The sequence below is a fragment of the Nannobrachium achirus genome (genome assembly GCF_963921795.1).
Source record: "Nannobrachium achirus genome assembly, chromosome: 13".
NCBI lineage: Eukaryota > Metazoa > Chordata > Actinopteri > Myctophiformes > Myctophidae > Nannobrachium > Nannobrachium achirus.
In genome coordinates this window covers 40,013,717-40,029,633 of record NC_137833.1, presented here as the reverse complement: position 1 = coordinate 40,029,633, position 15,917 = coordinate 40,013,717, and the positions used below count along the sequence as shown (strand labels likewise).

The 15,917-nt window shown below is 46.5% G+C and overlaps 1 protein-coding gene across 7 annotated transcripts in view; it reads left to right on the top strand.

Moving 5' to 3' along the window:
• Positions 1-15,917, top strand: part of LOC308296520 (transcription factor COE3) — a gene marked incomplete at both ends in the record, with an annotated part of 114,890 nt that overhangs the window by 65,665 nt on the left and 33,308 nt on the right. For 4 of the 7 annotated variants that reach the window (XM_080739812.1, XM_080739810.1, XM_080739809.1 and 1 more), the window contains 2 exons: positions 9,893-9,974; positions 13,679-13,820. In XM_080739812.1, the coding sequence (XP_080595938.1) occupies positions 9,893-9,974; positions 13,679-13,820 (224 nt within the window). The remainder of the gene's footprint in view (positions 1-9,892; positions 9,975-13,678; positions 13,821-15,917) is intronic. The other 3 variants (XM_080739814.1, XM_080739813.1, XM_080739811.1) reach the window with 1 other exon arrangement.

Below are 15,917 nucleotides of genomic sequence, written 5' to 3'. Positions count from 1 at the left end.
TCTATCCTTATGATACACTGACGGTTTCTTAGTGCTGGTAGTACAAACAGGGCCTGTTTATTCTCTATACCTTTTTTTTCCCACCGCGGGACGAAATCCTCTCCTAAACATCCGGACAGAGAGCCACTTGTGTGGCGCTGATGTCACAGACCTACCTGGCCCGGCTCTCACAAAGGCTAAGGTATCATTAGCTAGGCTCACACAATGGCCATTCAACCCGGCCGCTACGCTCCTCGGGACCGGGCGAACAATGTTATTTTTTGTCTCAGAATTATAAAGACAGAGTTTTGCAGGAAACCTGACAGACAAAAACCCTTTAGAGGTAAATGCTCCAGGCGGCTTTTGGGTTTAATCTTTTCCCATTAGCATTTTGCTTCTCTCTCTTTTTTCCTCTCTCTCTCCTTCTCCCCCCCCCCACTCTCACACAAAGACCATATTTACAGGGTCAAAAGTAAAGGCTCGGATAGTCTCAAGAGGCTGCTTTTGGTATAGGCCATTACTGTGTATTAGTATCACTTTTTTCGTCCGTTTATTTCTCATAGTCTGAGCCACTAAGCTAAAATGAAGAGCAGGATTATAATATCTGACAAATGCATATTGCCTTTTATTTTTCTTTCTAATAGCAATATATATATATATATATATATATATATATATATATATATATATATATATATATATTCCCCCGCTAATATAATTACTAAAAAGAGAAGAAATCTAACATGACCTCATGTCTCTATAAGCAACAGAAAATGTGAATCACTTGAGCAAGTACATTACAAATTATTAACCGATTATACTGGGGGTGTTTATAAACCGTATAGAACAGTGATATTGTCAACAGCACAACAGCTGTGCTAAGGGTTCACATGGACTACCTTTGTGTGGTGTTGTGGAAGCGCGCGCGCACGCGTGTGTGCACACGTGTGCTTCTTATGCGCATTCACGTGCACGCATGCACTTACCCCATGTGTGCCTGTGTATATTGTGGGTTTGCGTGCGTGCACGTGTGTGTGTGTGTGTGTGTGTGTGTATGTGTGTGACTCCATGTGTGTGATTCATTCCAGGGCAGTTTTAGTCCTTATAAAATATTCATTTTGGTTGTGCAGGGCCCTGTAATTGCCATCTCTCACCCTGAATTATTTATACCTCGCACAGACTGACAAAGCTTTGCCATACGGCCCCAGATGAATCAGAAAGCAGCCATCTCTGCTGCCAACAGCACTGGGCTTTCACACAAATATGGCAGCCACGTCTCTCCGCCTGGCCTCTCTTAATTTGACATTTTCTTTTTCCTCTTGCCTTTGTCCTAGGTGCACAGAAAGGTTACCTGTTAGCTTTAAGCACCGACCCGCTCTCTGTCTTTCTGACACTATAGCCCCCCCACCCCCCACCACCACCGCACCTACATGACAGCTCACAGTTCGCTGTGTTTTTTTCTTTTTTTGTTGTTTTTGTTTGGTCTTATTTGAAAAAAAGGGGTTAATGTGGTTAGCGATTGCAGAGTGGCAGCCTGGTGTTTCATGATGACTGACCTGTCCTGACAGCCACTTTAGATGTATGTATTAAACATTAGTAATAATGTGATGTCGGGGTACATACATGCATGCACACATTGGCGTATGCATGCATGGACACACAAGCGCAGACCTCCAACTCAAAAGCCTACATTGTGCACGCCTCACACACACACATGCACACGCACACACACACGCACGCCCATGAGCACACACTCACACACACACAGAAGTGTATGAATTCCCGCACACATTGGTGTATGCATGGACACACACCAGACCTCCGACTCAAAAGCCTAAAATGTGACACACACGCACGCACGGCACATGCACGCCCATGTGCAAATGGACAGGCACAGGCACACACACACACTTACATGCATGTGTGTGTACGCACACACATCGCCTGGAAGCAGCATACACAAACACGCGCGCACACACACAAACAACCCCCCACTGTCCTGCTGGATTCAGCCTGGCTGTCAGTAAATGGTCAAAGCCCCCCTGCTGGCCTTCCCTGTACAGCTGCGTTCCTCTGAGCCCGCCTGGGTCTGATCACTCCAAGGTACCACAGGAGAGCCGCGGTGGGGAAAAAGTATACTCAAATGTCTTACTTAAACCCATGTAGGCCTACAATTATTGAATGCTTTATCTATTGAAAAATAGCAGATATACAAGCTCGCAAGCGCGGCACCGAGTGCCGCGCTGCGAGCTTGTAGATCTGCTATTTTTGAAAAATCGTGAAAATGTGTGCAAAATATATATTTTTCAAAGCAGCCTTTTGTAACTCAAATCTCTGCTACTGGGGGGGGGGGGGGGGGGGGGGGGGGGTCCCTGGAACAACATATTTTGAGATGGGGTCTGCGGCCGAATAAATGTAATTTTGGGGGTCCTTGACATGAAAAGGTTTGAGAACAGCTGATTTAGAGGGAGGATTTAGAAGTCGGGTCAAAGATCGGGTCAAAGATATTCAAAGACTTGCACACGTTTTCATGATTTTTCAAAAATAGCAGATCTACAAGCTCGCAGCGCGCTGTGAGCTTGTATATCTGCTATTTTTCAATAGTTAAAGCATAAAATAATGGTTAAAGTGGTTGTAAAGTGGAAGTATCAATACTGCAATGAAGAAATACTCTGTAAGTAAAAGTCTGGAATTCAAAATGGACTCGAGTAAAAGTACAAAAGTATTGGCATCAAAATATAGTCCCGATTAGCGTCTAAGCTCACAACTGAGCTTGTAGAGCGGCTATGTTCAAATGTATAAAATAGGACTGAAGTGGGTTTGTATGTTTTATAATAATTTATATCTGCAAAGTAACTAGTAACTACATGTTTCATATAATTTATTGTATAGTGGAGTTAAAGTACAACATTTTCCTCAAAGATGTAGTGGAGTAGAAGTAAAAACTATTGCAAATGGGGAAATACTCCAGTTAAAGTAAAAGTAGCTCAAAAATGTGCTTAGGTACAGTACTTGAGTAAATGTACTTAGCTACTTTAGAGAGTGCCGAGGCAGGCAGAGAGAGAGGCGGCTCTGTATGGCTCTCATTGTGGGGGAGGCTCTGGGGCCTTCTGGGCACCCCGCGTCCAACACCCTAAATACTACTATTCACCCCGGCCAGTTACTCCCAACATATGCTTATCTTCCATCTCACTAGAGCAGCGAGGTGCTGACTGGTATTTCCTCAAGGCCTCAAGCTCCAATGCTAACCAGTAATCAAAGCACCATATTTGCTCCCCCCGCACGCCCCCCCCCCCCCCCCCCGTGCAAAAATAACCTGGAGATACCTTTCTCTCCCGTCCAGCTGGTGAAGCTAGGATAAACACCGCGGCTGCCACCGCGCCGTGTTGTTGATGTGCGCGATTATTTTCGTAACGTCAGCGCACCTCATCGCGCACATCGCCCCGAGACCGCCGCAATCATTATCAATAATCGTTACGCGCAGGGCGTTTGCGGGCGCCCGTTGACGGCTCAAACAATATTTACGAACTCCAGTCGGGGATGTAAATGATGTTGGCTCTACGACACAAAAAAAACATATACTTTTTTTTTTACTTTTTTTCTTATTATTACAATAGAAGGGGCACAGAAGACGAAAAAAAAAACAGCCTGGAATTATTTATGTTTTGCGTCTTATTATATTGCCTTCAAAGCTGCGGTATGGAGAGAGAAGCCATAACGCGCGGAGTAAAACAAAGAACAGCGTGCAACAGTACACAGCCTCAGCAGTATCTTGATGTGAGGGGATGGGAGAGGCAGAGGAGGGAGACATGCTCGGGGCTAAAACATGCAGTACTACGTGGTAGGGGCTGGAGCTAAGAGCTGCATAAAGCACACAGCCCCTGGTCCACCGTTAGCGCGTGATGGATAGTTAGCAGGAGCACCGAGTCCTCGTCTAATCTGTTACAGTAAACCTGCGCGGGGGGCCTGGAGGGAATCAGTGGGGGCCGTGGCCAGGAGTGGGGTTTGACGTGAAACCATTTGTGAAGACGAGCGATTCTCTTAAGTAAGAAACTAACAGTGTCCAGAGAGGGAGAGACAGAGACAGAGAGAGAGAGGGAGAGAGAAGGAAGAGACAGAGAGAGAGGAGAGAAGGAGGAAGAGGAGCCATAATGAGTTCTGTAGCCATGGAGTAAATGAAGAGGGATTGACAGAGTAGGGGATCCTCAAGTGAAATGATGTCAATGCCACTCTCCCCATTAGAGAGAGAGTGGGGTGGGGTGGAGGAGAAGGGTAAAGGGGGATGAATGGAGGGACACGGCTACATCTGAACGTGCGGAGGGAGCACATTAATTATTTGTGACACCTCTCCTGCAACACACACACACCTCTCCCACGGACAAAATATGAAATATGAAACAACAAAATCAACTCAACGACGGCAGCTGGCGAAAGAGAAAGGAGCGACGTGAAGAAGAGACAACAACTCGGAAATGGCCAATACATCCTTCAAGCCGCGCAGGTGGGATATTTGATGTCGGACAATAATAATGGCAATGACATCTGCCCTCCCCACCCCTCTCGTAGGAGACGTAGGAGCCCCGTGAATGGAAAGGGTTAACCTCCCCAACCCAATAAGGTTGGATAGTAAGGCACTTGTTTCCTGATAAAGAAGTGATAGGATCTGTGGGTCTGGTCCCTGGGCGCTTGTACAGGGGTAGAGCAAATATTGTTAATGCGCTGTGGTTTACTTCGGCTAAGGCGAGAAAAACAGCCCCGCTTGACGAGAGAAGACAGCGGGCGAAACCAGACTACGACAGGAACGGTCACGCAAGCTCGGCTCGCCGGCCTCCCAGGGACTTAATGGGCAGACATATCAAGCCCACTCAGTTGCATAAATAAGTGCTCACAGAAAGATTAAGATCTATAAGTCTCTCTCTCTATTTCTCGTTTTACCTGCCCCTGCCTTGTCACAATGGGCATCTGAACGCAGTTCACTGGAGGGCCTAATAACTGGAGCGGTAGGTAGGGAAGGCGGGAGGCTTGACATTAAGACCCCGGCGTTTTGGAAATCCGATACGCTATTGACCCGTGTACTACTATCTCAGCGTAGAGATCTGGTGTCAGCAGATTGTAGTCTGGTGTTGGTAGTCGTTTCTTTGCAGGGCTCCTGTAACAGGGGCCCATTGAGTCTGGGAGAGGCAGCTGGGGCCTGATGGGTTGGAGCTGGTTACTGATCGATACTCACCGCCCTGCAACGGATGACCTCACTGTCATGGCTGCCGGCTGTGGACACTGCATGCTAGTCATTAGTGCCGGGGCACCAATCAGGAGCTTTAGCTTGTCAATACCTGACTCTCGCGGACGCTACGGCCATCTGTCAGTGTATTGTGTAACGGTCCTAAATAAATACGGGGCAAAGCCTATTGAGCAATTAAAACAAGGTGTGCCATTTGCCTCCCCCCTTCCACCGAACTAAAAACAATAAAAAAAAACATATCTAAAAAATATATATATATTTTAGGTAAATATTTAATTAAATAAACAAAAGAATTCTGTTGTTACTTTTCTTTCACATTCTTACAGTATGTTGGGTATTGCTTATAAGAAGGAAAGAAAGAAAGAAGAAAATAACCAGACACCTTGAATCCTGTGATGATGACAGCGGAGCCTTCTTAATAATACAACATTATCCTTATTTGCCCTCTCCACACAAATTCAAAGGACAGGACATTGATGCGTGAATGACATCAACCCTGCAATTAAATTGGCCACTTGAATGAAGGAGGGACCGTCCCTCACCTCCCCTGTTTGTTTTTTCTTTTCTTTTTTCCTTCTTTTTTGCCTTTTTCTTTCAATTCCCCCTTCCGTTTGATGACGGGAGCAGGGTGAGCTAGAATTAGGCCGACGGGTCTCTCTTTGAGTGTCAGACTAAAATGATCAGAGTAAAGATAAGAGGGTCTAGCAGACCTCAAATCAGTCAAAGTGCCAAAGTCGGGCCTTTTTCTCCTCAATTACCGGGTCTGTGAAGCCAGGGAGTGGAAGGCACAGAGGCTGCTGCATTACTAAAGAGACAATCTATTTCCCCTTTGACCAGAGGGAGAGAAATCATTATGGCATGATTAGTAGCTTCGGCAGTGGGCGAGCATGGAGGTACTACGGGTAGAATCACATTAATTGCCTTCGTCCGAGGCATGAACAGGATTGTTTTAGCGTTGATTTGTGGACCCCGTACGACGAGCTGTCGGAGATAAAAAGCTGAAGTCAGGTCTTAGTTATACTGGCAGACCTTCAGACGCGCAAAGGGAGAGAGAGAGAGAGAGAGAGAGAGAGAGAGACAGAGATCGAGAGAAGTGATTGTGTCAAAACCAGCTTCCTCGGCTCCTCTGTAAGTCCAACTCTATATGGCTCGTCTCCTTCTCTTTTCTTTGTCTTTCTTCACACTTCATAGTTTTCCTCCACACCTCCCCTCTATCCGTCCATCCCACCCTCCCTCCCTCCATCCCTACACCCCACCCTCCTCCGTCACTCTAGATGAACTGCACCCTACCCCTCCTCCCCACTCTCTCTCTCTCTCTCTCTCTCTCTCTCTCTCTCACCCTCCTCCAACTGATAGCTGCCTTGGCCGATTATTTCATCCGGCGTGGTCCGTCGAGAGCCTCCTCTACCAGCTTTGGAAGAGCTTTAATTAGCCATGTTAATATCCCCTTCATTGGCCTTAATATCACTCAACACCTTCCTCCATCTCAGCGGCCACCAGGGTCCCTCTGTCCTGTCAGAACAGCTGATTATTGAGAAGGATAGCTTTAATCAAACCTAATTGCAGTTCATTCTTTCTCCCTATCCCCCTTTGCCCTCCATTGCCAACATCTAATGGCAGCGACGACTTGATATCCCATTAAAAAACAATTAAACAAGCCTCCTTTTGTCTCCGCGCGTGCCAAAACACCAGCACAAACTTCTGTAGATATTTAAGAAGTAGAAGAGAGAGACAGGCCTCGTCTTAATTGCTCCCCTTTCCACCAAGGACCAATTTGCCGCGTGCTCACGGAGAATCTTAACCAACTCTAATGTAATGGATGCTATAGCTACCGCTATGGCTGTGGACTATGAAAATTAAGCTTATCTTTTTAGTAGGGAAATTGTGCTTAATTGCCTTCATAACAGTAAACATAAAGGAGCCGCTTTATAGTGTGCTGCTGCTTATTGTTTCGTAACTTTTACAGTAGGCAGCGCTGCAGAAGAGATACAGTGGTACGGATGTACAGTACAGTAAAGGCATTAAAGTAACCCAGTCCAACTCTAAAAGACAGTCATTTTTTACAAAGTCAAAGCACTGGTATATGTATTCTATCTTGTTACTTGATGTAAGGTGATGCACACATGTACAGTATACGTGCGCGCGCACACACACACACACGCACGCAGGCAGGCACACACACACACACACACAAACACACACACACACACACACACACACATACGCACAGGCACACAGACCTGCACGCGCGGCAACCTAACCCAATCTGTATGAGAGGCGACAGACAAATAAAAGTCGTATTTCAGGTCTGCTTTCCGCAGATGTCTGCTGCTCTACATTACGACTCTTTGGGGAAATAAAAACAGGGTCAGGGAATTAGAGTACATAATGGTCATTTTGATGATCAGCCAACAGATGCAACCCCCGAAAAAACGCGCCGAGCACAATCAAGCAAAATGCACTAATGACAAGTCAGGTTTTTTTATGGCCCCTCACCGTCCACCGACAGGCAATCAGCATTTCTGGCGTGGCTTAAAACGCCTCTTATTGATGTCCGAGCCAAAGCCCCTCGGATGTGGAGGGGAAAATATTTTCTCACCTCTCCTCTCTCTCTCCTACTCTCCCTCTCCCTCTCGCTCTCTCTGGGGTCTTCGGTGGAGCACACGCTATTGGAGTCTATTGGAGAACGCTTCCAAATGACCACTGCATGTGTTAATGTGGTCGGGGTTAGGAGGGTCATTTCGGAGCCTGATTTATGGCCTGGCTGGGATCCCACGGAGCAAAGCGAGACGTCCCAGAGTGTTGTGAAAGCGTCCTCGCAGGGCGGCCACACAAGCCACTGTATTTAGCCGAATAAAACGACAGCGCAATCTGTGGTGCAATCTATGGTAATCCAAAAAGTGGCGGCGGCGACGCCGAGAGCCAAGTGTTACAATAGAAACCACGGTATTGCATATAAAGTCATCCTAGTGAAGGGTGATGAAAAATAAACATGCGGCCCGGTGTTTACAGTGAATTTGAGAAAGCGGTGGAGGAGCAATCGGTCACGACTCTGCAAAAAACGGACAAGCCAATCACATTGTTTTACACACTGTGGTTTGTATCAGATTGTGGACAATGGATTACCTTTGGGATGACTTTGCCTATTGCCCTCCTCCTGTTAATCTCCCTTTATCTGTCTCTTTTGCCATGTTATTGTATCTGTCAGAGCGAGCCAAGGCCATGTTTAAAGTATAGCTCTCAATAGAAGACGATATCAATAAAAGCCCCAAGTCTCTGAGAGAGAGAGAGAGAGAGCGAGGGAGGGAGAGAGAGAGAAAAGAGAGAGGGGGAAGGAGGCGGGGGGGAGGAGAGAGAGAAGGAGAGAGAGAGAGATAGAGAGTGAGAGGAAAAGGAGGCTCACAGGCTAACCAACCCTAGATCTCACTCAGACGTGACATTTGTACAGAGGCGATTAGCCAGGTTGTAATTTGTGGCATAATTGCCTCACCCACCCACCAGTGTGTGCATGGGCGTGTGTGTGTACGTATGTATGCATGTGTGCGTGTGAGCGTGTGTGTGCGTGTGTGTGTGTGGCGTACGCACAGTCCCAGGAGTGTCCGCCTAATTGCCTGACAGGACTATAAGTTTTGTGGCGCGCTCTCACCTTGTTAGGTCCTTTATCCCTGATGCTCTTCAAACAAGACCTGGTCACAGGTGGGCCTCATTTGCCTCCCTATTGAACAGGAGAACTTTAATTGCACAGGGGGCGTTCTGGGATTAAAGAGCTGGGAGGAATATCAAGTGACTTCCTGTATGCTCGTGGCAGATGGGTGTTGGGAAAGACCAGGGAACTCATCCTGGAGGGATGGCAAGACAAAAGGAGGTCGGAGCAGCCACATTAGCAACAGCAAATAATTCTGCGTGTCATTATGGTCCATGGACAGTGGTGGAAAAAGTACATAAATGTAAAAGTAAAAGTATCAATAATATAGAAATATAGAAATACTATACAACTACAAGTAAAAGTCCGGAATTCTAAATGTAGCTACTTGAGTAAAAGCTTGAAAGTGTTGGAAATACTCAAAATAGCGGCTATTTTCACAATAGAACCATGTTATACACGCACACAACCATGTTATACAAAATGTAATGCCTCAGCTCTTAGTGCTCGTCAGGGTGGGGGGGTCCCCATTTCATATGATCCTTTTGGGGGTCTCCAGTTAAAATATGATCATTTTGGGGGTCCCCAGTTAAAGGTTGAGAACCACTGCTTTACACCGCTGTCCATGGACCACACTGGTTGAGGTACAGTGCACACACAGCACAGCATGGCCTCTTCCATACAGCACATACAGACAGGTTGGAATAATGTCCCTCTGCTGGACGTCAGTGAGATGTGGAATCGTACTGTATTTCATTCTGACTGCCTGGAGGAATGAAAGCTATGCCTTCTACAGTTAAATCCTTGGTGTGCATTTAACCGTGCGCGTACCAAACGGCACCATTTGCACACTCTCTGAGTCAAGTTAAGATTTTGATTTTGTTCCCGCCACCAATGTCTGAGAACAATTATTCAAAATATGCGGTGACTTTACCATTTCAGCATTTGGCTTCGACTTCGACGACAATGCGATGAGTTATGCGCTAACTTATTTGTTTTTCTCTTTTGTTTTTGTGTCGTCTCTCTCTCAGATTCTTCCTCAAGTTCTTCCTCAAGTGCAATCAGAACTGTCTGAAGAATGCAGGGAACCCACGAGACATGCGCAGATTCCAGGTGAGTGGAAAATCGACTTCGTACGCGAACATGTGTTTCGCGCTTGCACGCACATGCATATCGTCGTTGTCGGGTGGAAACCTTGTATGTCCAAAACCGTTCGTTTTGTATTTATCATTTAAAAAATTAACTAAACTAGTGAAAACAGCCAATCTACAAGCACACAACGCCTCGCACCGCGAGGCGTTGTGTGCTTGCAGATCTGCTGTTTTCACTACTTTTGTGCAACGGTCTTGTATGATGAAGCAGGGTTTTACTTTACGAAAAAACGTACAAATTTGAAACTTGGAGATACGAGGTTTCTGCCCGACAGTGACGATATACAGTATATATATACTGTATACACACACACACACACACACACACACACACACACACACACACACACCTCCTACACAAGCTCACATGCACGCACATGCAGACACGCAGGGCCACACAAACATTTATACTCACAATCATTCATGCTCACACATGAACACAATTATATTACTGGCATTAAGGAAGGCCAAGCCATAGAGAGAGAGAGAGAGAGAGAGAGAGAGAGAGAGAGAGAGAGGAAGAGAGGGAGAGGCGAGAGAGAGAGAGATTTTGTGTGCTCTGCTCTGCGGAACACATGTAAAGAATATTTATTAGGGAATACCATCTGACACAAATAAGGATATAGGATTTAAGAGGTGCCATCAATTGTGTTCTTGACAGTTCTCTGAGCCCGAGCGCAGAGGGGAGGAGAATCCACATGTAACAACAGTGTTAACTCAGGGATGGTCTTGGCTGCGGAAGCACACGCACACACACACACGCACACGCACGTACGCATGCACGCACGCGCGCGCGCACACACACACACAGGCACACACAATCCTCTGCCGAGCCAATGAAAGCCATGTGAGATGTGTACTTGGACAAAATGCAGCCACTTATGCCAAAAGGGCAAAAACCCAATGAGTCCTTCCTCTGTGAGTTCCTAACGCTCAATTATACACAGTAAAAATCCCCAGAGTTCATTTATCCATTTGTAACTACGAGTGTGTTACACAAACGGGGTCCATTTGGTTACATTTGTACACTCCCTGCACTGAGTTGAATGAACGCTGGCGATTTTCACAGTGTGACGCATCACGCCGTTAGTTTAGCCTTGAACGTATTGATCTTTGCTTTTCCTGTGTTCATCCATCCACTATCCATTCATCCATCCGTCTGTCCGTCCGTCCGTCCATCCAGCCCACCCAGATACTTTCACTAGTCCTGTAGGTCAAGGTGAGAGAATGAAAGAAAGAGAGAGAGAAAGAGAGAGAATGTGTAGTGCAGGGGTCTTCAATGTTTTCAGGCCAAGGACCCCTTAGTTGAGAGAGAGAGATGAAGCAGGGACCCCCATAACCTTATCATAGATTCCATATAGTTGCATTGTTTGACAGCACAATTGTCAGTGTATTTTGGATTTTTTGTTTTTCCAAATATTAATTTAACCACTTGAACCGTCAATACTCAATAAATGTGACCTTTCACTGTACTTAGTCTGCTCTTTTTCCCCTATACACCAAAGCTCTTTGCCGAAAATACGCCTCGTGAGGCGTTTGTGAGCTTGTAGATCTGCTATTTTTGGCTAAAGTTCTCAGGATATGGACACTAGGCTTCAAGTGGTTAATATATCTATCACTCAAAGATTTGGAGGACCCCTGTAGGGGTCCCGCCGGACCCCCCGTTGAAGACACATGGTGTAGTGCATGTCCTTCACTGCCAGCATCCGCTCTGTGATCAGACACAAGCAGGCATCCTTCATGAAAAGACCGTGGTCTCCCTCCTTGATGTCACCAAACGTCACAACCTCCCCGCCGCCATGACAGCCACAGAGGGTTCCCCACAACCACCCATCCAACTTTCATGCAACAAGAAAACGCTAGGCATCTACAGTGGCAACAGACATACAGCATAACGCATAATTATGTCTAATCTAAGAACGCGCACATTTTTACACACTGAGCGTTAAATGGACACCGATGATATGGCCGTGAATCAGATGTACAGCCAGCAGGTTTCACGTTATTGTTAGCTCTGGCAGGGAAAGGTGGATTCTTGTCGATCGCCTCTTGTCCCCGAGCCAACGGCCAGTGCAGTGCCTTTTTTTTTTTTTTTTTTTTTTTACTTCCAAATAGATTTCCCAGATGCTCCACTGTAGGTGTTTCTCTGGCCAAGGTTGTGTATTCTGCATGCCTTCCACTACACTTATTACCCCCCCAAAAAACCAGCTGGGGGCCAGAGAGGGCCCAATCCATCATCCTCGGCTTGGCCCAGCTCTGAACCTGCTCACAAGAATGGAGCTCTTTCACCTTCCCCCCACCACCCACCCACCCACCCTCCCCAAACTAACCAAAAAAAAAAAAAAGAAAAAAAGAGAAGCCCACTGCCCCCCCTCCCGTCCCCAACTCGCAGCTACCCCCCCCCCCCCCCCCCCCCCCCCAACCCACACCCCCCAAATTCCACCGCTACACCGAGGTCACTTACCGGCGAAGTGAACCTGAGAGGGGCTCTCTGTTTCCGGCCCAGGAACACTTTGGCCATTCACGCGCGTTCCCACTGTTTGGAGAGATGTGGTAGTCAAAGAAAACAACAACAAAAATAAGCATTATGAAATATGGAGTGTGGTTTGGAATCCGATCCTGGTAAAATGTTTGTTGAGTGATGGCCCCCGAGCACACGGTTCAGAGGCTAATGATTCCAGTAATAGTTTAAAAGGGGAGGCCTTCCGTCTCAAATAGACGTACGCGCTGATCAATAATTCTGAGCTTCAATTATGATGACAGTTGTTAGAGTGGAGGCTAAACGGAAATGGTATTCGAGAGACTGAAAAGTCAATTAGCTTTAGCTTGTACACGAGCGCGAGACACCCGAAATGCAGCAACACAATAAACGCAGAGGCAGCGGTCATGTGATACGGTTCAACGGACATAAGCCCCTGTTTTATACCTCGTCGTACAACGGTGTCTTGCTGAGAAGTAGCCGATGTACAAGCTCACAGTGAGACCTGTTGTGAGCTTTGAAGATTTTGCTATTTTCGAGAATGAAAATAGGCCTGCCAGGTTGAAAGAGAGAATATATCAATTTCTTTCAAAAGACTGTCACTGATAATCAATACCTGGAGATCATTTCTTAAAGTGTGCATCTCATAACCACTCTCATTACAAATAGTGTGTAAAAATATTGTCACTGTCAGGCAGAAACCTTGTATCTCCAAGTTTCAAATTTGTACGTCTTTTCGTAACGTAAAGCCCTGCTTCATCACTGTTGCGCAAGACTAGTGAAAACAACAGATCTACAAGCACACACAAGTAGAGATTGTCTGTTTTCACTAGTTTAAATCGTTTATAACAGTGATTCTTATTCCGGGGACTCTGTGGGTTCCTTTGTGGGGGTCTAAATTGACCCATACAAGTCTGTAACTCTGACAGTGTACAAATGGAACCAAATGAACCCGTTAGGGTTCATTTGGTTCCATTTGTACACTGTCAGAGTTGAGGGGAGACCTTGACATTTGCAAGTTTGAGAAACAGTGGTTTATAAATACAAAACGAACGGTTTTAGACATGCAAGGTTTCCACCCGACACCGACGACCTAAAGCTTTGTTCTACTGTAGCTGTTTTCACAGGTTATGTCTTGCTAGTTGTTGAATAATGACATGTCGCACTCTGACTCTCTCCAACTGCAGGTTGTCGTATCGACGACCGTCAACGTGGACGGCCATGTCCTGGCCGTCTCCGACAACATGTTTGTACACAACAATTCCAAACATGGGCGAAGGGCTCGCAGACTCGACCCTTCAGAAGGTACGCCTCCTTATCTGGAGCATGGTAGGCACATTTTTACATCTTATAATTTGCTACGCTCCTTTTTTTTTCTTCTCCTCCTCTCCCTTTTCTCTTCCTTTTCCACCTCCACCTCTCATCCTCCCATCCGTAGACCTGGTAGCTGGTCCTACAGTAGTTCCACACGACTCTCTGTTCCTCCGTCACATAGCACTTTCTTCTTAAGTTGCCTTTTTGCCTCCCTCATGCATACTTATTGTTGGGTCTGGACTGGAAATAGCATCGCTTGGCATACAGCTATCACTTTGACACATTTGACAGTGATAGCACCTCTTTGCCAATTAAACAAAAAAAGAATGCTATACTATTTCCAGTCTTCCATTTTTATTTGCACCTACAAAAGAAAAAAAGAAAACTATTATGTGAAACGTGATCAAATTGCTTAAGAATTTGTCCGTGAGGTCAGTTTCCTGTCGTTTGGGCTCTGCAGATTTTAGCCGCGAGAAAGCAGGAACAGGAGGACTGGTGGGTGTTGGGCGGGTGGGGGTGGGCGGGTGGTGGGGGGGTGGGGGGGGGGTTGAAGTTGGGGGTGGCTGGCGGGTGCTCTGTATGAGAAAAACAGAACTTACTGTTTTTCTTCCAAATGATTCCATATGATAGACTGATTGCCTACTTGGCTGAGAGAGAGAGAGAGAGAGAGAGAGAGAGAGAGAGAGAGAGAGAGAGAGAAACAGGACCACCAAACCATGGGAAATCCAAAAAGTGAAACGCACTAAACATAACCTTGTGACCTCGATGGCCTCCGCTCGCAGATGGGAGCACACGCAGCTGAAAGATTACAGGAAGAGAAGGGGGAAAAAAAAGAAAAGAAAAAGAACTGAGCAGGGGCCAATTGTGCAAATTGCTTATCTTCAGATTTCAAGAGCCAATTATGGCCTGGGCAAACAGTTTACGTACACCACTGACTAAAACAACCTTCTCCACACATTAATGGGCATTAATGGTTCTATCACCAAAAGCAAATGTAATGTTTAATACAACAACGGCTAATAAAAAAAAAACGGACTAGACAATTAATATATCTCGGTGCACTCGGGTCCTAGTGGGGTGGGGGGGGGGGGGGGGGGGGGAGCTAATCTATTTGTTTTTGTCTTTATTAATGACTCCTCTACTGGAGAACAAAATCAAATAATTAAAGTCCTGCCCCAAGCACCAAAGTCATTATGTTCGTTGACGTTCTGTTTGTGTGTCTCACGTTTATGACACGATAGGTGTGGATCGCCTAGCAACCAGTTTCTTAATGAGGAGAGCAATTAAAGAGGTTGAGCCCTCGCCTCCATGTTCCCCTGGTCCCCCGGGACCGCCCTGTGTTGTGTGTGTGTGTGTTCTTTACAGGTCCCCCCTCCCCTCAACCTATCCATTTCTTCTCCTCTTCACCACACTCTTCAAAGCACCGGAGTGACTCCCGGTAACGCACGCAACGAAAGCTATTGTCAACCGCCCAGTTGAACATGTCTTTAGTCTAACAAGTTTAATACACCTCCCCTTAACTCATCCCTCCTCGTATGCTCTGATAAGTCAGAGACAACTTTCCTCCAACCCCCACCCCCTCCTCATCACGCACGTGCACACGTAGACATTAAAGGGGGCTTGAGCCCCTGCCCTTTTACCCTAGCCTGGGGCCAGCCTATATACTAATGCAGCTAACTAACTGCTGTTTTAACATGTGTGGGGATGATGTCTAGCTGTAGCTAGGCTACTTTTACCCGCCTGTAAAAAGTGCCCTCTCCAGACCATGAATGAGTACCAAAAATAGCCGACCTCCAAGCTCACAACGCGTCGCGCTGCGACGCGTTGTGAGCTTGGAGGTCTGCTATTTTCGATATTTTCAACAAAAGGCACCTTTTAGAAATGTCAGCCCCTGCCTCTCTCTCTAACATTCTCTGCACGTCCCTGCTCCCCATCCCCTCCCTGCGCTGCAAAATCTGGAGCAATACTTTAACTCAGAGACCGCCGAGAGCGTTTGTTTTGACGGTCCCGCAGTTAAAGTGCTGCTCCGGGTATGGCAGAGCGAGTTGCAGTTCTCCATCACAAACAAAAGTGAACATGCATCGACAACAGAGCTATAGCCGGGGCTAAGAC